This window comes from Xenopus tropicalis, chromosome 4, assembly GCF_000004195.4.
Source record: "Xenopus tropicalis strain Nigerian chromosome 4, UCB_Xtro_10.0, whole genome shotgun sequence".
Classification (NCBI taxonomy): Eukaryota; Metazoa; Chordata; class Amphibia; order Anura; family Pipidae; genus Xenopus; species Xenopus tropicalis.
Window position 1 is genome coordinate 97,764,591 of NC_030680.2, and position 24,486 is coordinate 97,789,076.

Consider the following 24,486-nt stretch of genomic DNA (forward strand, 5'->3'; position numbering starts at 1 on the left):
TGCTCAGCTACCAACTCAGTACTGCAAACAGGAACAGCTTTCAGAGAACTGGCCAACTGAATGTAGGAAGTTGAAAAGTTGCACAGAGCCAGGTAAGTCTCAGGATGGTACTGCCGCAGTAGATTTGTGCACTTGTTAATTGCCCATTCTTTTTTTAAAAAAAATTTGATTTGGGAAAAATTTCATTACTATGCTATATTTATACAGCGTTGCCACAGAGGCATCAACTGACTCCATGGGGTCATTTTTAAACGCTGGGCAAATTTGCACCTGGGCAGTAACCCATGGCAACCAATCAGATGTTTGATTTTGTCATGAATAAAATAATGATCCAGTTCTGGGTTTTTTTTTCAGACTTGAATTCCTTTTCACACTATAAGGTGCTTATTTATAACACTTGAGGCAAACATTGCCAGTGATGTTGCCCATAGCAGCCAATCTGATCTTTGCTTTCGTTTTCTAACTGTAGGTGACTGTTCTAATCTAATTAGTTGCTATGGGCACAATCACTGTCTGTCTGTCTGACACTGTCTGTCTCCAATGTTAATAAATACTCCCATAAATGAAAAAACAAAATAAGGTCCCAAAAGGGTCCATAGTGGTTTATAATAATAGTAATAAATTAATAAAAAAACCTTAACTATTAACTATAGCACTTTAATAAAATTATTATCCATATAAGAACTGCCTCAGGGAAGTTTACATTCTAAGCTCCCTATCACATATACACACTCGCTCACTCACAAATCTATTGCAGCAGGAGCCAATTTACCTGCCTCTATGTTCTGGGAAATTGGGAGGAAACTCAACAGGGTCAGGAAGAAAAGGCAGCTAGTAATGTGGAAGGCAGGGTGCAAAGCATAAAAAATGTCCCCAGTCAGCCATATTTACCATTTGTACCCTGCCATCCACACTATTGGTGCTGCAGGTCTCCAAACTCCGTTTCAAAGCACATAGATGTGCATTCTCCCTATGAATACATCGCTGTTTGTTTCCATGGTGGAATCCTTCCTTCATACCCTACCCATCCCCAAGTTAGGATGCATTGGTAGATTCAGGCTGGGACTGGCATGTACCTGCTGACCCTATACATTGCATCTCATGCAGAAACTTTATTTGGCGCAAGGTGCAGAGCATAGCCTGACCTTGGATATAAGTGACTTCTGTCCAGGGTTTTTGTAAATAACACCTGCAAACTCCTATAAAATAGTTCTCATTTCTGAAACTGCAACAAAGTGCTGCAAGTTAGCTAGCAGTGCTAAACACTAAGGCACTATGTTACCCACTTGTGTGTGGTACTAAACTATTGCATATGCATTTGAAACTTTTACAGAAAGATTAGCAATGTGGGATTGTTAGTAAAAGTGTTATATCAAGGCCTAGTGGTTCCTGAGTGCTTTACTGCCATGGATTCACTTATTTTCAGGTTTTGGACTAGAAATGAATCCATTACTATACTTAAAATCCCATTCTCTTTACCCAGGCTGTTTGTGAAAGCTGGCAGGCAATTGTATTGTAGAAAGCTGGCAGGCAATTGTATTGTAGAAAGCTGTGCAGCCTCACTTTTCCATTCCTTGGCTGCCACCATGGGGGTAAAGTAGGGATGCACCGAGCCCAGTTTTTTTAATCCATCGTAGGGGATTCAGCTGAATCCAAATCCTAATTAGCATATGCTAATTATGATTTGGAAGGGTAAAATTTTCCACATCCGTGTTCATGCAACGACATTTAACCCTTCCAAATCCTAATTAGCATATGCTAATTGGGATTTGGTTCGGCCAGGACCGTGACAAGTGAAACATACACCCTATTTATAAACTGGGTGTATATTAACTTGTCCGTTTGTCAAAAAATTAGTTTTTGTTGAATTCTAGCCTTTACTTTAAACAAACAAAATATATGCCACTCCTTTTATACTGGCATTGCAAGAACAAGTTGTGATATCTAAATCTAATATAAGGAACTACATGGCATGCAAACAAGTTTGACAGCATGACATTTATATATCTGACTGTGTAATAAACTGAAAAATTAAAGTACCTTTCCCCTTTTTAATGGGAAAGGTGTCAGTGTGCAGAGTGGATATTTAGAAGTGCAACCTTTTCCTCATTTTGATTTGCTCCCTTCTGTTACAGAAGCATGTTAGCTATATTATTATTTTCAATTCTAAGGCAATATCATGCTCAGTTCAGTCCAAAAAGTTTTAGTGTAAAACAATTATTGGAGTTACTGCTGGCTCACAGGCTATAATATATTTTAGTTGTGAGTCTTCTGTTTTGGTGGCCTTGGAAGCCTATTTCTCTTCCTGTTGAGCAAGTTGTAAAACATATAAATGTTTGTAGTTAGGCTAAAAGCACAAGGAAAGTCAGATTCACTTGGGGTGCCAGTTTACTAGCCACACCTCATTGATTCTAAAAGCTAATGCCCAGGGCTGCGCTCCTGGCACAAAAGTAGCGCCAAGCCTAGGGTTCCAGTTAAGGAATTAGACACACCTGATGGAAACTAACAAATTGGCACCCCTTATGAACCCCTTCTTGAAAAATGTGGGCCAAAATGTTGGATGTACAGATGCAATAATTAAAGACATTTTGATTTCACTATAATTGGATGCGGGTCCTTCTGAATTGTTATGTATCATGCATCGACCCAGCACCCAAAATATATATGCATGCAAAACACAGAGTACTCATGGGACTTATTTTGTGCAAAAATGTAATGGTGTAAGTCGATGTTTCGGACTGAAAGTTGACTTACACCATTACATTTTGCACATAATTTAAGTCCATTGAGTGCACTGTGTTCTACATGCTAATATTAATTTTTGTGGAAGCACCTGGGCCTTTCTTGTCTCGTCTTTCTTTTTTTTTGGCTGGGTACGCTGCCTTTCAAAGTCTTTCTAGTTTAAATGTTCCTCTGTCCTTTTCTGCTTCCCTTTTTCAGAAAATAATTGTGAGTAGAACAGCCATTATATAGGAAAGATTTGTTGGAGGATGGCTCTGCGTTCCAATCTCAAGATTCTGACAACCTGCATGCTTGCAGTAAGAAGGCCTGTAGTCCTTGAAAATAGCTGTTCAACACACAGGAAATACATCAGAACTTATACACCAAATCTCACAGTTCAGAGAACTGCAGGTAGTAATTTTCCATTTCTCAGTAGTTGCTTAGTTTTCTTAGTATTCTCTTATCTTCTTGAGGCAGCCAATAAAGTATTGTGATGTAACCACCCCAGAGGTAGTCAGAAGCTTGACCAGATAGCTAACAGCCAGATTTAAAAAATCCCATCAAGCAGGTTGATGCAGCGTTGATGCAGTGCTCTTCTGTGGGTCTCCCTAGGCCCCCATCACAAGCTGATCATTGGCCCAGCCACCAAGTGTGTTATTGGCCAAACTAGGTAAAAATGTACTAATGGATCTTAAAGTGTATGCCTACCTTTTAGTCTTGGCATAGACCCTCCTCGTGGCCACTGTATCTTGCCACCAGCTAGTGGGATGCTTGGAGTCTTAGTTCAAGTATATTCTTGGGACCTCTTGTATGTTCCTCTCCACCACAGTCACTGCCACCTTACCACTTTTACTGAATCCATAGTACATTAGCCCATATATGGTTCTAATAATAATGCACCCACTAGTGCATGTCTAGATATAGATCAGACAGACTGAAAAATCCCATTGTCTGTGATGTGGTCTGTACTTCATATGCTTGCAAATAACAAGAGCATATAGTTTAGTGTGTATGTATGTAAATTATACATATATATATAGTGGGACTGCCCACTACCATTAATATGTTAGATTTAAATAGCTGCTCTGACAAGGAACATTGTGGCAGCTACCAACAGAATAAATGTGATCTAAACCCAATGATCTTTTGAGAACTGTTACAATAATTTTCTATTCTGGTTCTTTTCCATGATAATAGCAGCTTAGCATTGCTAATAGCATTCTCTTTGCTCAGCTGCCCTTTCTGAAAGTGATTTTACCTTTACTCCAATCACTTCTGCACTGTTCTTATGACATAGTAATCTAATGTAGGTGTTTTGTGCAGTGCTGGCTGATTTTGCACATTTATTCAGCCCACATTGAAATTCTTGCATTAGGGTATATACCCACTGTGGTTCCCTGGGTTTGGTTATCCTCTGTAGTCGTGTAGTACATTTTACAATGCAATGCATTTAGTGGCCCAGCACTTAATATCTTGAAATATCTTGTAATTCATTTTAAAAGTTGAGTATTGCAAAGCTGAGAATGTGAAACGCATGACGTTGTTTTTCTTTATATTAATGCTATTCTTCTAGATCTAAACAGTTTTGTTGCGCGAACACATACCTGTGGTGAGCTGTGCAGTGCCCATGTGGGACAGGAAGTGGCCCTATACGGCTGGCTGCAGTATCAGAGGTAAGCAACAATGTTAGTGTATGTGATCTATCATCAAGTTGTTTTCTTTCAAATGCCTTGTTTTTACAATCAACCCAGCTACTGCAGACTATACTGGTTTAAAATACAAATGCCATGTTTAAGGACTTATCGCCCAAGTTGGCCTCATGTCCATTACTCTTTTAAAACAATAGTAAGGCCATCTTCCAAACAGTCGGGCCTTTGGTACATGTATCATGTTTCGACTACATATTTTAGCCAGTGAAGGAAGGTCTGGTTACACCCAAAACCCCACCTCCTGACATTCATGTGAAGAAAACTCATGACAGGTGGTTTTGAACCTGAAATGTCACTGCTGTTTTTGGGAGACATAAGCCTTAAATTGAGTTGTTTATCTCCCACATATATACTATACTTATAAATATTAAATCACTACTTGCAACTGAAACACTTAAAGGGATACTGTCATGATTTTTGTGGTGTACTTTTTGTTTCTAAATGACACTGTTTACATAGCAAATAATTCACTCTGCCATTTAAAATGTTATTCTTTAACCAACAAATTTATTTTTTAGTTGTAATATTGGTGTGTCGGCAGCCATCTATGTTGATTAATTTTCTTGCACCAGCACCATCCTAGAAACATTTTACTAAATCTGTGTTGTGGAAAAATGAGTGTTATCTTTTGAATTAAAAAAAACTCATAGAAGTTATCCAATCTTCAAGGATCACATAATAGCAGCATAGCACTATATTATTCATGCTAGTTTGAGAGTTATATTTATGACCAGCATTTGTTGATAAAAATGAATACAATGGTTCCAACTCTAAAGGGCAAATTGAAGCCTTCCAGGAGCATCTTTAACTGGATTTATTAAGTCAGTTCATTAAGTCAGTGTATATTTGTTTCTTGTGCAGACATGACTTGTTTGTTGTATTGCGAGATTTCCATGGCCTCACCCAAGTTATTCTCCCACAGGATGAGGTAAGTTGTGTGAGTTCAAATTGTGTTCAGCTAATGCTTGTGTTCTTTTTGGCTGTCCTGTATATAATGTTTAATAGTGTTTCTTTTCAGAAATGTTCCCAGCTGAGAAAGATGCTCAGCGAGGCTTCATTAGAATCGGTAGTGGTGGTTAAAGGAACAGTCATACGACGGCCACCTGGGCAGGATAATCCTGTGAGTTTACCCCTACTAAATGCAATGTACTCATCTATTGTTTCTGAAGAGAACTACTCCTTTGTGATCTTTCTCTGCCAGGGGTACCCCGTAGAACCCCAGATAGCGGGCTTGTAGGTAAATTTCTGAAGACCCAACCAGTGTATTCTTCAAACAAAGGTGTAACAGGGACATTTTACAAGGATAACTAGATCTTACCTTATTTATTCAAGTATTTGTAGTGGAATTTGTAGATAGAACTACAACTTAAGTAAATGGAAACCTTTGTAGCTTTACATTTAGGGTGCTGGTGCACAAGGAAATCTGTGCTAATGTGGGTGACAAATCTCCAGAAAATGTCTTCCCCTTCAGAAAACCTTTGATTGCCACAAGTAAACCACATTACTTACGATCTGGCTAAGCTTGGGGAAATTGCCTTCCTTAGCATTTTTCTGCAATTAGGCTAAATCGCTGTATTTAATGTGTGTTACATCTGGTGATCCGTACATGACAGGTGGTGTTTGGCCTGAATGTGCAGATGCACACCAGTGGTGACAGGGGGCTTGCCATATTAGTGACAGGCAGCACAGATGTATACTGAATATGGGACATTGGCAGAGCTCAATTTCAGTTTGAATGATTGTCCTCAGCTTATTATATAAACTGCTTATTATATAATATGTGTGCCCCTGAAGCAAACCAACATATGATAACAGTATATTTCATTTAAATGCATACAAAGCCTTGCACTTTTTTGTGCTGTATAGAATACAACATAAAAATATATATATATATTTCCTTTTACAACACTCTATATGCAGTACAATTAAAAAAAGTACAAAATTGTACTGGCATTTTTCTCTTTTTTCTGAGACTGTGTCTTTCTGCTTTAGCATTTAATTGAAGTTTGACTTGGTGGTGCATTGGTCAGCAGCAACAGCTTATATCCATTTTTTTACTATTCCAGAGGATGTCAACCGGTGAGATTGAAGTTCTGGCAAAAGAAGCTCATATTCTGAATACTTGTAAGAAGTTACCTTTTGAGATTAAAGATGCCGTAAAGGTAAATTTGCTTATTTGTAAAGACCATATACAATATATGCCTTTATGTTCTATTTCCCATCATCAAAAATGTCATTGGAACATTTGTTTAATGTCCACAATAGGTTAAATAATTTAGTTGCAGTACTTTACCAGCAGCCCTGGCAAAAGATTTTCTTCATGAAGTTGGAACAGCAGAGGCATTTTTCCTAGAGAAGCTGTATCTGTTATTAAGCCACTTATGTATAATTTGCTGTTTACACATGGGCTTCTTACTATGTGATATGTGTGTGTATATATATATGTGTGTGTATATATATATATATATATTTAGGAGACTTCACATTCTCTGTAAAGCCATCATTTATTTAACAATGGATTTTTTAAAATAGAAAACAGAAGCTCTTCGAATGCAGTATCGCTACCTGGATATACGCAGTGGCCAGTTGCAATCCAACTTACGGCTAAGGTCCAAAATAGTGATGAAAATGAGAGAGTATCTGTGTAACCTGCATGGTAAGAGTATGCTAGTAGCTGATTTATGTAAAATAATACAAAAAGAAATGTTGCCCAATGTAGGACTATTTGATGTGAATTTTGCTGTCATCAGGCAAGAGGTTTAAATACTGCAGCCATCCTGGCAAAGACTCATTGAAATGTTCGGTAGAATTCGGGATAATGCTTTCGCCTATTGCTGAACCAGTTGATGTCTAATCCTGGTCAAGTAACGGACACTTATGTACCATTCATGAGCTATCATCTCTAGTGATCAGGGCTGCCATCAGAAACTTTATTATTTAAATGGGGCCCCCCATGAATAAAAGAGTGCAGTACCAAAATGTTGGCCACACCCCTTTTGTGTGCAATGTAAACAGTTGGTGTTACCTTCTAATGTATAAAGAGTTCCATTAATTAATACAGTAATTAATTGTAAGTTCATTGGGGGTCAGTGGAATTTGCCCTAAATTTGAACCCTAAACTCCTTCCTGCCCCTTCTCTGTGCTGTCATTGCTTGGTATGAAAGTTGCGTAAGTTTAGTGGTCTAATGATCTTGCTGTTGGGCTCAATAACTAATACTAATAGTAAAAATAGTTAATGTGCTAATATATCAGTATTTAAATTGGGGGTCAGTGGAGTTTATACGTAATTTTCTTTGAAAGTAATGTATGTTTTTGCATAAGTTAAATAAATTGCGTTAGCGCAGGGGCCAATGATGTTGCTGTGTAGCCCAATAACCAGTCATTTCCCTATTGGAAACTTCATGTAGCTGATACTCATATAATTCAATAAAATAGCTCCCAATATAAACAGCTGATGTTATGCTATAATAAGCAGTTCATAAATAGTTAAAATCAATAATTAATGTGCTAATGAGTCAGTCAGTTTATTGGGGGCAGTGGAATTTACCTTAAGTCTTTAATTCATTGGTGGTCAGTGGAATTTGCCTCTGCCTGATTAAGCTTCTCTGCATTGTCTTTTGCTTGATACGCAAGTTCCATAAGTGTCTAGGCAGTTTTTGCAGAAGTTATACTAAATAACTAAGCAATTTGTGTAACTTTCGCAGTGTGACCGGGCCCCCATTTTAAAGAAGATTTCACCAGGCCCAGTACAGTGGTACCCTCTCTCCCACCCTGATGGTGGCCCTGCTAGTGATAAAAGCTTATGTCATAACCACATATGTTTAGATACAGTTTACCCTTAGCTGAAATGTATGACCCTGCATTGAAACACCTGGACTCCCTGGCCTGTATGAAACCACAATGCTTCCCATAACACACTCTTGTACAGGTCAGGGAATTGTAATCACAAATAATTGTTGTAAATATGTATTAAAAAAAAAAGAATAAAAATATTACTATTATTATAACCTTCTGTATAAGACTTCAGAACCAAATACATTCATAAAGGTGCACATTCTCTAGACCCTTGCTTTTGAATGGGGGCAGAACCCTGACTGTGCCAGTATCCCTCTTATTTATATAGATCAGTGGTTCTCAACCTGTGGGTTGGGACCCCTTTGGGGGTCAAACTACCCTTTCACAGGGGTCGCCTTAGACCATCGGAAAACACATATTTCCGATGGTCTTAGGAATAACTTTATGGTTGGGGGTCACCACAACATGAGGAACTGTATTAAAGGGTTGCGGCATTAAGAAGGTTGATAACCACTGATATAGATATATATAGCAGTGTTGGCTGGAAGTTGGAATTAGCGATGAAAGGATAATAAAGGAATAATCCTCAGGCAGATCTGATGAAGACATGGAGTATTTATATGATTTTTTTCCCCTTCGTTTCAGGCTTTGTGGATGTAGAAACCCCCACCTTATTTAAAAGAACTCCAGGGGTAAGTATTCAATAGTGTTCATTTGTTTACAATTGGCTCTCAAAATGCCCTGTGAGCCATACTGGGTCCAATAGATATCAATGTAAGCTACACATTTGGAAATCCCTTCATATTTCTATAGGACATAACGGGACAGTGCTAAGTGAGTAAGAAATAATGCAGTTTGTCAGGTTATAAATTTTACACATATTTTAATTTCATTTTCAGCTAAATGTAAAACTGAATGTAAATATGTATCTCTTTTTAGCCTGCAGCACTGCTTTTTAATGAGTCTTTCTGCCAGATAAAGAAGCCTTCTGTTAACTTAAAGGTTGTTGAAAGGTTATTGTATATTTTAAAACTCATCCAGACCTAGTCTCTTGGCAAGTGGGGTCCTTTTCAGCCAGATAAAAAATGCCTTCAGCCTTAAGGTTTCAAAGTCACATAATGACCTTTTCTTTATTTGTATTTCTGCTTCTAGGGTGCTAAGGAGTTTGTAGTACCCACCCGAGAGCCCGGAAAGTTTTATTCGCTACCTCAGAGTCCGCAGCAGTTTAAGCAGCTTCTCATAATTGGTGGGCTGGACAGGTGAGTGTAACTACAAAAGCCAGTAACTAAGGGTTCCTTACTTAACATTGTGTCAGTGTGCATAACATGCCAGAAAGAACTGAAAGAAAAAGATACAAAGACAAACACAGTTTGCAGTAATGTGCCAGTATCCTGGTACACTGTGAACAAATGTTGTGGTTAGAATTGTAGTGCAGGGAGTTCCATTTGAATTTGTTGTACTGATGTGAAAACAGACACGTAATTATTAGGAAGTTGATCTGAAAGCAAGCAAAGAAGGATAAGATCTACACTAGGCCAATAGCTGTGAGTAGATGCCAATGAGCTGATTGGGTGTATGTAATGCCCATGGTTTGATAGGCCAGTGCAGGCTAAGCAAGCTAAAGTGATGGCCTGATTTCCTTCATGCCTTCATGTATTTTCTGGAGGTGAACTGGGCCTTTTTAGCCTTTTGTTACTTGTAAAGCTCCACTTTAAAATTCACCTGTATTCACAGATACTTCCAAATAGCAAGATGCTATCGGGATGAGGGATCGAAGCCAGATCGTCAGCCTGAGTTCACACAGGTAGTATAACATTATAACACACTGCCTCAGAGCAATATGCCTCTGTACAGGCACAGAGTGTCAGGAGTTTGCTTAGCAGCATTTAAAGACAAACACTTTTGCGCATCACAAAGCAAAAGATGAACTAGGTCTTAAAAATAGGTATATATTAGCACAGGTCAAAACTAGTGCACATATTAACAATCAATGGGAACAGAAAAACTAATAAATCCAAAGACCTAATTGTTAGCTGTGATTGGTTGATTATATTAAGAAAGTTTGACTGCTGGTCAAACAGACCCCTAGTGACCCTATTGAAGGTTTTGTGTGAATGTGATAGGCACCTTAGTTTATAAGCTCCACTGGGTCAGGGTCTGATGGCAATGCAGAACAGTCTCTGTAAAGTGCTGTGTAACATGTTGGTGCCGTATAGGATGATGATAATGCAATATGATTTTTTTTCACTTTAATTTCTTTTTTTCTGATATAGAAGTTTTTTTGCCTTTCTGTGCTCATTTTCCTCATGGTTTCTTAGACACGAGTAGTGTCATTTACTGGCTCAGACTATTTAAAAATCTCTGAATATTTATATAGGTCTTTGGGTCCTTAAATTAAAGTACACGTACATGTTTCTTCCACTGGTGAATTTATTTTACTAGGTATCAGTTAGTTAAATCAGAAAGTGTTCAGTCAAATATTAATGTGTATTTTAGGTCCTGCTTTGTTTTTTCCGCAATACTGCAACTATATCATGTGATAGGCTGCTAATCCCATAGTGTGTGGAGGCGGTTAGGCCAAAGACCCATTACAGAATTGTTTTGTCAGTGTAGAGGTGTCACAGTCATTGTATTTCTACCTTAGTGCACTGTGGGTTAAAAGGGATCCACAGGCCCTATGTGTCCCCCTTAGACTTCATTGCACTCAGAACTATATAAAATTAGCCTCTGTTAATGCATTCGTAAATCAGTTATTTACTTGGGTTTATGAATCCCTATCATCCCATTGTGACTTAAGGCTACACATTATTGCAAGTTACTAGGCCAGCTAAAATTAAGCTAAGATTTCCCCAGAGTTTCAGGTGTATGTTTTGCTGACTGGTATTATAGTATGTTATAGAACCATGCTTCATTGTACGCTGTGTAACTTGCCTTTTTGCTGATTTGTGGGGAGACCCGCTGAGCTTTTTGTTATTCTCCCTTAATATTTTCTGTTCTGTGTGAGAAAAAGTTACATGTATATTATCTGATTTTTATATTTCAGGTAGATATTGAGATGTCCTTTGTGGATCAGGCTGGTATCCAGAGTCTGGTGGAAGGAATGCTGCGTTTTTCTTGGCCAGAGGAGAAAGGACCCCTCCAAGCCCCATTCCCAGTTATGAGTTATGCAGATGCCATGAGCAGCTATGGGGTTGATAAGCCAGATACACGCTTTGAGATGAAGGTTAGTAAGATTAAAACAAGCAGCCTACTTGTTGTACCTCATGTTGGTTTGCACACAGGTTTCCTGTGCACAGTTTTATTTTGGGTGTGCTAAATAAAACAACTTCTTGATTTGGTCCCCAAACATCAGAGTTCTGTCCCTTTAATCACAAGGCACTAAATCTACTTGTGGCGATGTGTCCACTGAGGATGCCATTCTTTCCCAAATGTCTGTACTTGTGAATAAGTCTCATAGCTGGAGCTAGAGAAACCACTAAGGCCCTGACTAAGTCCCCAGATTGCAGTACTAGAACTCTCAATATGTTTTACCTTAAGAATGTGTTGGAGGATTCTGGGAGCTTGTAGTCCAGCAACAGCTGGGGACAGAGGGTTAAGAAACAGGGCTCTACAGTGTCTAAAAAGCTGATAAAGTGATCCTTCCCTTATGTGGGCAAATATTTAAATTCATCTGACCTTGATTGAGACAGTCTTGCAATCACAAAAATATGTTTTGCTAAAAGCAAATTGTACCTAACTACTTACACTGGCACACTGACATCTGTAAACCCCTTTCTCCCACCAGTCACTCATAAGGCTGTGTTATCAAGCAGTTCCTCACCTATGCTCCAGTTGTTGTAGTTGAACATTAACTTGGTTAATTTGCAACTTATGCAATACAAATGTCAATGGTTATGGCCAAATGTCATTCTTTTTAAAGGGGAAGTAACACTAGGAAAGGAAATTGTCCTGAAACTTTTTTCATAGCAAACTAATGTATGGCTAAAAAAACAAACAAATTCTTGCAATAAAAACGGCTTTTACATGTACAGATAGAAATAACATATGTATGTTAACATATGTAAAGGAAAAAATTTTATTTCAGCCAGCACGACAAGTAGAGTGCAATGTTATTTCAGCCAGCACGACAAGTAGAGTGCAAGCGGGGCAAAACCCCTGCATGTTTATTCAAAAAGCAACGTTTCGTCAGGCCTGACGAAGGGGTACGCCCCCAAAACGTTGCTTTTTGAATAAACACGCAGGGGTTTTGCCCCGCTTGCACTCAACTTGTCGTGCTGGCTGAAATAATTTGCATTGAACATATGTAAAGGCACATCTCTATAATTTTGAAATGTACATACTTGTCGGTCGGCTTCTATTTACATATAAACTGCTTAGTTTAATGCTGGTGGTGGTTGTATTTGCTTTCTCAGATCCAGGATGTGACAAGCCAGTTTAGGGAAGTGCAGCTGGGGTATGTGCAGGAAACTCTGAGAAAACCCCATGGATGTGTAAAAGCCATTTGCATTCCAGGAGGAGCTGTAAGTATGAACATGTTGGGTATTTAGAATCCAGACAGCACTGAACCTTTACATATACCTATATATGACCATTAGCCCATGAGCAGCAAATAAGATGTATTCTGGTATATATAGGGTACGATCCGTTGTTGCTTCGATATATGTTGTTAATGTGGGCAACTACAGCAGCGTCAATCAGAGATTGAAGAATGAAAGCAAAGCTAAAATAACTGGGCATGCCAAGCAGTTAAGCACATGCTAGTGATTCTAGTTGCTTGCTCCTACCCCGGCTAGAGCTGCTTTTCTCTGTTCCTGTGGTCACCCAGAGTGGCCAGGGGATATTTGAGAGACTGGAATAATGTGGCACTCTGTATAAGGTGCCCATGGCCAGAGAAACTTTCCAGATTGTAGCCTACTTCTCTTTTAGAAAGAACAGGTAAGTTATTGGCTATTGTAGTGCAACACATTGTGCTGATTTGGAGATAAAGAAGACATTTGACATTAGAGAAATCTGCCCCACGGGCTCATTTGGAAAGAAAATATCCTTTTAAAATTTTCATGTAGGTTATTTCTCATCATAGATTTAGACTTAAGCCTGCATTGCCTTGGTTCCCTCTTGTTTAACATAGGCCCAACAAAAGTTTGCTGCTGTTATCCAGAGTTTCCTTTAGGGACCATTAGGATTTTTGGATGACTAACATAAAAGAAAATAAAGAAATTCTCCAAATATTTCTCTGTAGAGGGTTAGCAACTTCGCAAATGTTACTGCAGCATCAGCACTGATCTGATCTCTTAACCCTTGCTCCCTGATGCAAATGGCACATGGGGACAAAGCATATGAATAATTATATTCCATGCTAGAATGAATAATTTGGAGATACAAAATAAGTTTTACCAATTGGGAAAATGTACAGACAAATTTTACATTTGCCCCATTACATTTATATCCTTTACAGCCAACAGAACCAAGCAGTGACATGCTAATGAGAGATTAGCTAGCTACAATTCACTGTAGTAAAACTATGTGTGACTTTAAAGCAGAACTATTGTAACAGAGTCTTGTGCTGTTATAGAAATTCATTAAAAGGAAAGAGCTGGATTCCATGCAAGAGCTTGTAAAGCAGCAGTATAACCAGGTAATGTATACATATAATATATATATATATATATATATATATAGATGTGCAACTAGATGCTAACGCAGAGCTGACTGTAGTGGCCATGCATTTCTCCTGAGAGTATGCAACCAAACACCCATGCCTCTAACACATGTATACACACCTGCCATAAACACTACATTCTAGATCTTGTGACCATGTGCATACATTTATTTATGTGTAACGATTCTCAAGGCTACATAGGAGAATAAATACATGTGCCCTAGCAAGATCATTTTTGTTTTCAGAAAGCTCACAATCTATTCTAACAAGCCCCCTGCCTCCTTATTTGATGTTTACTTTAATGCACCCTCTGAACTTAGTGAAGGTCGACGTTGCAGAGCATCCCATCAATGATAGCAGGGGGTGCGTTGAACTACAACTGTTAGCCCTGAACTGCTAAAGGATTGTAAGCAATGCTGAAAGGCTAGATACTTCTGCATTATTTGAATATGTGGATCAAAAAATTAATCAGCGGAGACCACAACCTGCATTGGTTTCCAAATTAAGAAAGCCCCATGCTTGACTATTAAAAGAGTCTATTCCCTGAGCTAAAAGTGGTATGGAGGATCTGTATATTGGTAAGAGCTTCGGGCGCTGGGAATTCCTATAGAAGCTTAAGCTAATAGACCCAGTTTTAAACTTACCCATTGATTCTGTACTTTCTCTCCATGTTCCCACATAAAGGTTGACAGTAGGCTTTACACTTTTAGTTAACCAGGCTAATCTACTGTATGCCAGACCAAAAATTGAAACTCACAACCACTCCTGAATTTGATTTGATTTTAACCTACAGGAAGTAGTGCCAGTTATCCTGAGGGCAGACAGTAGCTGGAAATCCCCTTTGGAGAAGTTTCTCAGTGCGAAGCTGAAGGAAAGCCTCACAGAAGCAATGGAAGCCAAGTCTGAGGACATTCTCTTGTTTGCAGCGGGGGAGCATATTCGAGCAGTGAGTCTGTAAGGGAGAGGTGCAGAGCTTTCTTGCCCTGATAGAATTCTGCCCCATGCTCTTGACCTTCCTCTGAAAACCTTTTGCCTGCTCTATAATAATGTTGTGTCAGGCCATAATACATTTGATTGACAGGTCTAATACAATGGTGAGTGCTCTGGCTACTTTTTCAGTGTATAGAACTAATGGTTTCAAAATAACCAACAACCTGACATGAAGCTGCATGTAGAGAGACAGACTGCAAAGATGGGGTTAGGTAACAGTAACTGAACGGTACAGAATTTTTTTTTTATTGATTATACACGGTATCTGAAATGTTTGTATTTCCATGACATTAAAAGGTTATGTAAAATTTATATTTTGGGAATAGTATTCTAATAGCTTTACCTTTTTTCCCCCAACATTACTATTTTTTGTATTTCATATGATGCTGCTCAGTGTTCTGCTTTGGGTAAGCTGCGACTGGATGCCGCCGCTCAGCTAGAAGAGTATGGGGTTCCTTTGCGGGACCCCACTGCCTTTCATTTCCTGTGGGTTGTAGACTTCCCACTCTTTCTCCCTAAAGAAGATAACGAGTTAGAGCTGGAATCTGCTCACCACCCTTTCACTGCCCCTCATCCCGAGGACACTGCTCTTCTGCATACAGATCCAGCAAAGGTATGTCCCTCAGAAACTCTTTATACTTCTGTTTCCTTTAGTGCTTCTATCCAAAACGATCTCCATTTCTCATAGACTACTTTTTAAACAAACATTTTGTAATCTTTTACCAGTTTCCTTTTTATGTGTAATAATAAAACAGTACCTTGTACTTTGGTAACATGGTAACTAAGCTGGGTAAATCAATGCTGTGCTATATTAGCCTTAAAGGGTATGTTCAAGGAGCTACTTTTTTAAACTTAATGTAATGCATGAAGTTCTTCTTTTACAAGGTCCTAACACTCTGTTAGGATTTTTCAAAAGGTGAACATCCCCTTTAAGGCATGTGCTCCAAATTACAGAAAGACCGCTTATCTGGAAAAATCCAGACTCCAATCATTTGGATAGCAGAGCCTTTATATGTAATAACGGTTCTCCTTATTTACTGTCCGTTTCATATAAATATATACTTGGCTGTGCCTATATAAAAACTTACCAGCACACCAAACCTCCATCCTATTGTACCTCTTACCACGTGGCACCTAATCTTTGTATATTTATACTTATTTACTGTATTTATTACAGTGCCTGTCCTCCCTGTGTGTACTCTATGCTAATAACAGCCAATAGTCATACAGTTGACATTGCATCCATTCAGGAAGTATTCAAACCATAGTGCTCCAAAATGTTGCAAAGAGTGTACTGCACAGTCAATACACAGTCAATTTCATGTAGAGAACACACAAAGGAATTTGCTGTTCCCCACTGGTGATTTTAATTTGGTGCTATTTTGGGGTGGACCACTAGATGGCAGTGCTTTATTATTGCCTATGCACCTGCCCACACTGAGGCACTAGTAAACATATTGGTGTGGAAATGAAATGTTTGTTTGCTACTGACACATGTACATGCAGCTGGGGAAGGCCAGTATGGCTGAAACATGTAGTGCTTAAATTCCTACAATAAAATGCTATGGTGAAGTCATAAGTTACTTTTTGTGTTCTCTGGGTGAAACTGTATATTTGGACTTGTTTACACAACACCGGATGTATTGCCTGGTGAGGGTTCTACACTTGCATTAAAGAGGCCCACTGATTGTGCATGTTCTGTATTGGCCTGTGCAACTTGTAACATGTAACATGTAATGCAGTGACTGCGTTAAACGGATATATGCTGAGTTACAGTATATTATGCTAATTCTGCTTTTTCCTCAGGTTCGAAGCCAACACTATGACCTGGTTTTGAATGGCAGTGAGGTTGGAGGGGGTTCAATTCGTATTCATAATTCAAATTTGCAGCGCTGGGTCCTACAGGATGTATTAAAGGTAAGAGAGATTACACTCTTTCCTAGCTTTAAGGTCCAGCGTGTTAAAAGAAAAAAATACTGCAGGCCCTGTGGGCCCTACTAAGGCAGAGAAGAGTTTTAAAGAAGTGCCATGGGGTATAGTGCTGCAGTTGGGTAAAGATCACTTTTCATTGATAAATATGTCCCTAAGAAATTCTATTTTTTCTTTTAGGAAGACGTGTCTCTTCTTTCTCACCTGCTGGAGGCCCTGCAGTCAGGGGCACCCCCACATGGAGGCATTGCTTTAGGTAGGTGCTACCATAAGAAGTTACATGTTTTTACAGAAGCTGTTTAAAGGGAAACAATACCCCCACAATAAAAACTTAACCAACAGATTTATATTATGTTAAGTGACCTATTAAAGAATCTCACCAAACTGGAATATATATATATATATATATATATCAGTAAGTATTGCCCTTTTACATCCTTCCCCTTGAGCCGCCATTTAGTGATGGGCTGTGTGCTCCCTCAGAGATCACATGACCAGAAATAATGCAGCTCTAACTGTAACAGGAAGTAGTGTGGAAGTAAAAGCTGAACTCTGTCCATTAATTGGCTGATGTGGCCTAGCATGTATGTGTGCCTTGGCTTGTTTGTGTGCACTGTGAATCCTATGATCCCAGGAGGCAGCCCCATAGCACATACTAATAAAGGAGTATATTTTTATGAAAACGGTGTATTTAGATGAAGCAGGGTTTTACATATGAGCTTGTTTATGCAATATATTATTATAGAGACCTACACTGTTTGGGGGGTATAGTTTTCCTTTAAATAGTGAATAGATTCTAGTAGCCACATTTAAGGTTGTAATGGCCTTTATAGCCCTCATTTAAAATAGAGACTGTTCCAGCAGTGCAGGGAGTGCCCTAATGTCCTTTAAAATCTTGTAAGCTTACCCTTTTCTGCTTACGAAAGTCTGTAAGATGGTTGTCATAAGTGAAAATACTGATAAATGCATGATTATATTCACTTTTGTGGCCCTTAATTAAGTAGCAAAATGTGGCGTGAAAACATTGGAAGTAATGATAAGTACACACTGAAGAGTATAATGTAGGAAGAGTTGCATGTGGAAGAGATGCGTATTGTACACTGGAATGTGGGGTTGTGTTTTTACTATGCAAAGGGTGAGTATTTTCTTTTATACAGTGGAATGAGGAAGGATTGTTATTGATTACATTGGAATATGGCATAGTATACTGTACATTTGAATGCAGGGGAGTCTATCTTGAAGTAGAGGAAGGGTTTGTATTTGCAGTAGTGTTTGGGCGAGGCATGTATTTAACACAGGACTGGGGCAGGGTATGATTTATTACACTGCAATGTAGGAGAGGTTGGGAAGGGTTCTTTACTTCTCATACAGATATCTGTGTTAGTACGCATTGCTGGGTTAAAGTCACTCGAGTCAGAGGCAAAGACCTTTGCTTTCTCTCATTTCTGCTTGTTTAGTCCTGTATGTGAGAGACTGGGATCATTTAGCCTGCACTGCCCTTCCTTATTCTGCCTTTAACCATGCTGGAAGCTTGGCCACAGGTCTGACCACAAAACTCTGTTTGTTGTGGTAACTGTCAGGCTAATATTGGGCAAGGAAACTGCATGCTTATTAAGCTTACCAGCCTGAGGCTAGATTTGGTGCGGTAGAATTTATTGATGGAAAAGAAGTGTTATGAATTTCTCGGAAAGTCCCAGGGGGAAGCTTTTCATCTATTCCAAAAATGTAGAACTTTTCAGTTGAGGCTCTGGCCTTGCACGGGTAATTGGAGTAACTTTTCAGAATGTGACAATATGGGGCAGATTTACCAGTGTATTTATCAAATGGTAAACACCCCCTTGATAAAATCACCTCTAAAAATCCCATAGGAATACATAGGGAATTTGTAAAACTTTCTGGGGTGAACTCTAATTTCACATTGTGATAAATCTCCCACTAAAGCTGGCCATACACATATGTACAATAAAATCGTACTGTTTGTGGTTGCAGAAAGTTGCCATGTGAATTTTACTCACTGATGTTTGTGGTGTTGATCTGTTGGAGACGTGATTGGCTGGAGCATGCATTAGGGACGCGGTGGCACAACACATTCTATTGAAATGTGAATTTTATGAACAGATAATAAAGAACATTTCAATGGACACCTTTTTTTTCTAGAACATGAATTTGTGGAACAGCCTATAGCCAGGTATTTCTCTTACAGGACTTGATCGGCTCATTGCAATTATTGTCGGAGCACCCAGCATTCGTGATGTCATTGCCTTTCCGAAATCATTCCGGGGACGTGACCTTATGAGTAATGCGCCCGACATGGTGTCTGCTGAGGATCTCCAGCAATATCACATTCAGGTGATCCCTCCATGTACTGAATCTAGTGGAAAATGAATGACCAACAACATGAATTCCATGAATCTAAGGAAGTGAACACTAAGTTTACACTTGAAGCACTTCAGTTTCTCTGCCAAACTATTTTTGTGCTGCTCAAAAATTCATTAGACCGTAAATAATGGACTAGAATGTGTAAAAACTGCTAATGTCTTGAAAACCAGAAAAAAAAAATCTAAATTGGGGGCTAATTTTCATTTAGATTTGTATGTTTACTTCTAATAAAGGGGTGGTTCACCTTTAAAGTGATACTGACACCAGAAAACACTCTTCAAAAATATAAATGTACATTAAAAGTTACCTATAGGTCATGCTGATCGTTTTTCACTGATAGGTTTGCTTTAGAAGTTCCTAAACCTGTCAGTAATGGATTCTAATGCTAACTGACTCCTGCTGCACAAATATGGCAGCCCCCTCATAGAGCATGGGGGATCAGATAGGTAATGTAAAAGCATCTGGCTTTTATGGGAAAATGATAAATAGCATGCAAAGACATTGTTAGATCGTGTCAGTATCTCTTAAAGTTAACTTTTATCATGTTATAGAATAGCCAATTCTATGCAGCTTTTTAATTGGTCTTCATTTTTTTTTTTTTTTTAATTATTTGGTTTCTTCTTCTTTTTGCAGCTTTCAAATGGGTCACCAACCCTTGCAGCCAAAAAGTTATTACTCTGTGAGGTTACAATTTTAATGTTACTCTTTAAACTATTTTTTTATTTAGATCCTCTCCTATTCATAAATTGATTTCTCATTCAAACCACTCATTGGTTGATAAGGTAATTTGGACCCTAACAACCAGATAGCTGTTGAAACTCTAATATGAAGAGCTACATCATGCCAAAAGTTAACTTTAAGGAGAAGGAAAGTTAAAATCACTGGGGGGTGCCGAATGTGATTGTATTTACTTACTTAATACCCCAGTCTGGTGCTCCCATAAACAGGAAGCTGCACCGGCACGGGGTGAGCAATCCTCTTTCCTTTCCCTGTGATCCCGGGGCTGGCCTATGCACAATAGAGTGAAAAAGACTGCTGGCGCGAAGAAAGAAGATGGAAGAGGATCGCTTGCCTCCATGTACCCCAGGCCAGTGCAGTTTTCTGCTAGCAGGAGCATCAGCCCTGTATGCGATTCAGGTAACAGGTAAGCGATTTACAATCACTGGGTGGTGCCTAACATTTTGGCATCCCCCAGTGAAGTGACTTTTCCTTCTACTTTAAAGGTAAACAACACCTTGATGCCTTTTAGTAACATTTAACTAGTAGAAAATCAATAGTGGCGGTTTGATTCCAGGCAAGATTCAAAACTAAGCAGCAGGTAAATGTGATTAGCACATAATCCTGTGTACCATGAACTGCTGCAACTCCTTGGATTCGGATTCCTGTAGTTCACTAGTTTTATTATATATTTTTCTCCTCCTACCTGGAATGAATATGCTTGTATTTAGCAATTGAACATGTGCCTTTCCACACATTTTTATACTGCATGCAGCATAAAAGCCCTGGTGAAATGGTTCATTTTATAAAGATATAAAATATGCATGGGCTCTTGTTATTTAGCTTTAAATTTCCTATTAAACAAGCGTGGGTATCATGGTAAGAGCTTAAATTTGATGCATTTGTCTGTTTCCTCTCTGAATAATAGAGACTTACTTTGTTTACTAGCATTAACTATGGGTATTTTTAATTCCACAACACAGAGTTGCATTCCTAACTGTACAGTTCTGTAGTTGCAGAAAAGGTCTGTACCACAAGATGTTTCCCTGTACTATTTGATACATTTGTGGGACGGATGTGTCTAGGATTGTGCAAAGATAGTTAGAAACAGCCAAACCTGTCATAATGTTTTCTGTTGGGACCCATTCCAGAACCTTGGGCAAGATGTCAGTGGTGTGAAATAAACGAGTGACACTTTATAGTATTAAGATTTATTTTGTTTATAAATAACTGAGAATCAGTATGAAGTAGACAGCATGTGCTAGTGATGGACACAGGTAAAGGCATGGAGTTCTGCCCTTACGGTGGGTAAATAAAAGATTAACAGGTTGCATACAACACAACCCTGCAAGGAAATGGGAGAGGGTAGAAATAAAAACTTTTTGCATTTTCATAGGCAGCAATATGTTAAAACTTTCAGTACGTAAATATGGATTTCTATAAACATTTTTATAGTTACTTCAATAGATTTATACTTACAAAACACACACATTAAACAATTTCCCATGGAATAAGCTGTGTATTTTCCTGCGACCTGGAGCCACACAAAGCTCTCTTATATTAAAATAATACACATTTTTAAGAAATAAAGTGTAAAAGTGGCAGCTCTCCAAAACAACGGTTTTCCCTTAAGCGACATCAGCAACTTGCAAGGTTTAATGGCAGCACCTGCTGTGTCTTTGGAGGGATCTGATTTGTGAGTCCCTCTTCTGCAGTATCTGCATTTTGTTTGGTCACTTGTGCTATTGTTCTGTGCTCTTGCATTGTGCTATGTGCTCTCCTTAGCTACCGGCAGCACTGGGCTGGATGCCTGCGATCCTTGAGATCCCTGCTGGGACTGTGCAGTCGTAGGCTGTGTCCCTGTGGCAGTTTTAATAGAGTTCAGAGTTTTGCTAAACCATGAGTTTTTAGCAGCTTGGATCTCGCTGAGCAGAGCACCACGCTGATGTTCCAGCTCCTAAGGGAATAGAAACATACAAAGAAGGATTAGACTTGGGATCACCGCTGTACAACGTTTATGTAGCAATACAGTGCTATACAGAACTTTACTTCTTGGAGCAGCTGTAGCCTGTGTTATCCCTAGTTAAAGGTAAGTTTTTATGCCACCAGATCCACACTTGCTGAGCCAGACCAGTTGGGCTCATTTATCAAGGCTGGACAAATTTGCATCTGGGCAGTAACCCATGTTAAGCAAATTCTTGCTTTCACTGTTTTTTCTGCAGCTGGCTGAACAAAGCTAACTGATTGGTTACTGTGGTGTAGTCTACTGCCACATGTGCCCAGTGTTGGTAAATGAGGCTGGGCATAGAGTTGTCAGCTTATGGCTGCTTTACAACTTCCTCTATGTACAGTAGCTTTCCATTAATTGTTCTTTAACAGTGGTCCATCTGGCTGCCACAGGTCTTATTTGTGCCAAGGCTGTAGAGATTCCCGATATGCTGAACAGTGATGAATGGCGCACCCAAGGGTGAGTACCTTGCAGTGCAGTAGGTGATTATAAGATTGCAAATAGCACTGTGCATAGAAACACACACAGCATTGTTATGATGTTCACAACCAACAGATGAAGAAAGAGAGGTCTTTGAGCCTTTCACAATCCTTTTAGATGGATGTCTGTGTCAATATATTGCACAGCCAGTTTGGCCCTTCTCAGCCAGATGGTTATGACATCCTTATGATGATGCCAGACTCAATTTTGTTTACTTGACAAGAGGTTTCAATTATTACAAGAGAGCCAGGGGTAAAAATAAATAACTCTGTATGTGGCACCCCATCCCTAATTGGGTGGGTGGCCATAAAATTGTTAATCTCCAAACCAGTGAACAGATACTATAATTACTCATGTCCGAAAGAAGTTTTTGTAATTGCTGTGGCATAAGATAAGTCCTGCATGGTACTGCAATGTGTGGGCATGAGTAGAAGGAGCTACAGAAGCCGGTTTTGGTAAATATAGTCCTCATGTACAACACAAGATGTAAATATGCGCAAACATTTGTTCTAGAATGAGAGCAGCAGCTTGTAAATGGCATATTCTAACTCTCTTCCCTATACTTCAGCTCCACTCATTAGAAACAACTGCAGTCTGGCACATTTCCTAACAATGGGCAAATATTCACCAGTACGATCACCCAGAACAACCTCATCTAATATCTGTTTTGATTGCCAAACTTGTTGTTCACAGATTAAAACTACTTGCTGATTGGTTACTGCACTAGTGCCAATTTGCCTATGTGTAAATTATATGCACTTGTTAATATTTCATTCAGAAGGGACCAGTGTATGTGGAGAACTGAACAACCAATGCCATTACCTGAACACACCACTGGGTCAGTTATGTCGTCATTACCTGTATTTTGCATTTAGCCTCCACAAGTTGTAATTTGGTCTGCGCCAACTCCAGTTCCATCTCACGAAGGTGCTTTTTTATGGAGTCTTTCTCGTCATCTGCTCCATCTCCTGTCTTCTCTCTGCAGCTTCCAGATGTCTTTAGCACCCCCTCCTTGCTGAAGATCTCACTGCAGTGGCTGCAGGACATTACTTTGGCCTAAAACAAGTCATTGATCCTATATTAGATCTTTATCCTTATAGTACAGAAATATCTCCAGTTAACAGATAAGGTGTTTAGACTACAATACAATACTAGCAGATAGAAGATGAACAGTAGACAACCAAAAAAAGCTCTGAAGAGACGACTGGCTCACAGATGCAATATCACATTCTCCATTATGAAATCTCACCTTAATAATTTCTAGCTCTTCTCTGTTTGCAGTTTGCTGCTTCTCTAGGCGGGTGCTTAGCTGTGAACATATCTTTAGAAGACAGGAAAAAATGTTATGATTTTACCCATAATGTCTAAAACCGTAAAAAGATTTTATACAGTCCCCTACTATTTTCAGTAGTAGAAATGCCAAAACAAAAATCTTCAGACCCCTGAACATTTTACTAACAAATATTACATTAAACAGATTTTAATGTGACACTTTTGTGTTTCAAACCAGTATGTAATAGACTGGATGGTGCAGAATGAAGGGAAATACTGCGAGAGGACCTGCCTTAGTCTTATAAAAGACTTGTATTTTGGGAGAAAGGACTAAGATCCCAAACACAAGGCCAAAGTAACGTTGCTACGGCCCAGAAATGAAAGTGAATATCCTGTAATGAATGGCCCAGCTGAAGCCGTGATCTCAGTGAAAATGCAAAGTTGCTGTGTCACTAAAGTGTGTGGATAACAGAGCTCATTAGAGTAATAACATGCTGATGAATTCACTCAGTGAGATGAATGAGTCACATCTGCCAGTGTAGACTGCACTAGAAATGCAATTACTAATATACACCATTTAGAGATGTCATTGCAGAATCCTACAGACAGCACAAAAAGGATTTTTTCCATTAACAGGAGCCACTTGCACTGATTCCCTCACGGCAGGATTGTGGATTACTAAGGGGGGGGTTAGTAATAAAAAGCCAATAGGAACACTGTCTCACCTGTTTATATTCGGCTATAATAGCTGTGGTCTTCTTGATTTCTTGCTCAGCTTTCTCCAGCTGTTTTCGGAAAATTTCCTTTAGCTGCGGAAGATGGAAAGG

At 39.0% G+C, this 24,486-nt stretch overlaps 2 protein-coding genes across 6 annotated transcripts in view; one reads left to right on the forward strand and one right to left on the reverse strand.

The window, feature by feature from the left end:
- The first annotated feature begins 2 nt into the window (after positions 1–2).
- Positions 3–19,455, forward strand: dars2 (aspartyl-tRNA synthetase 2, mitochondrial). Of its 2 annotated transcripts, XM_002931466.5 has the most exons (18): positions 3–92; positions 2,941–3,132; positions 4,295–4,394; positions 5,292–5,358; positions 5,449–5,550; positions 6,497–6,592; positions 6,963–7,086; positions 8,871–8,917; positions 9,378–9,484; positions 9,960–10,029; positions 11,269–11,448; positions 12,638–12,745; positions 13,798–13,860; positions 14,678–14,830; positions 15,269–15,487; positions 16,681–16,791; positions 16,984–17,059; positions 19,007–19,455. In XM_002931466.5, the coding sequence occupies exons 2-18, from the start codon at positions 2,991–2,993 to the stop codon at positions 19,186–19,188; spliced, it is 1,947 nt and encodes a 648-aa protein (XP_002931512.3). In that variant the 5' UTR covers positions 3–92; positions 2,941–2,990; the 3' UTR covers positions 19,189–19,455. The 2 variants fall into 2 exon arrangements, with proteins under 2 accessions (XP_002931512.3, XP_031756822.1); XM_031900962.1 differs by lacking the exon at positions 13,798–13,860.
- Positions 19,456–21,094: 1,639 nt separating this feature from the next.
- The window catches only part of rabgap1l (RAB GTPase activating protein 1-like), a 165,956-nt gene continuing 162,564 nt past the window's right edge, over positions 21,095–24,486 (reverse strand). For 2 of the 4 annotated variants that reach the window (NM_001374801.1, XM_012961193.2), the window contains 4 exon segments: positions 21,095–21,856; positions 23,246–23,443; positions 23,637–23,708; positions 24,385–24,468. In NM_001374801.1, the coding sequence (NP_001361730.1) occupies positions 21,668–21,856; positions 23,246–23,443; positions 23,637–23,708; positions 24,385–24,468 (543 nt within the window). In that variant the 3' untranslated portion in view covers positions 21,095–21,667. 4 annotated transcript variants of the gene reach the window in all.

Bases quoted from the DNA above. Each gene is read 5' to 3' on its own strand.
- dars2 (XM_002931466.5), top strand. From the start codon at position 2,991: ATGGCTCTGCGTTCCAATCTCAAGATTCTGACAACCTGCATGCTTGCA. The intron at 12,746-13,797 runs GTAAGTATGAAC...GTGCTGTTATAG, and splicing joins TTTGCATTCCAGGAGGAGCT to AAATTCATTAAAAGGAAAGA. The intron at 17,060-19,006 runs GTAGGTGCTACC...TTTCTCTTACAG, and splicing joins ACATGGAGGCATTGCTTTAG to GACTTGATCGGCTCATTGCA.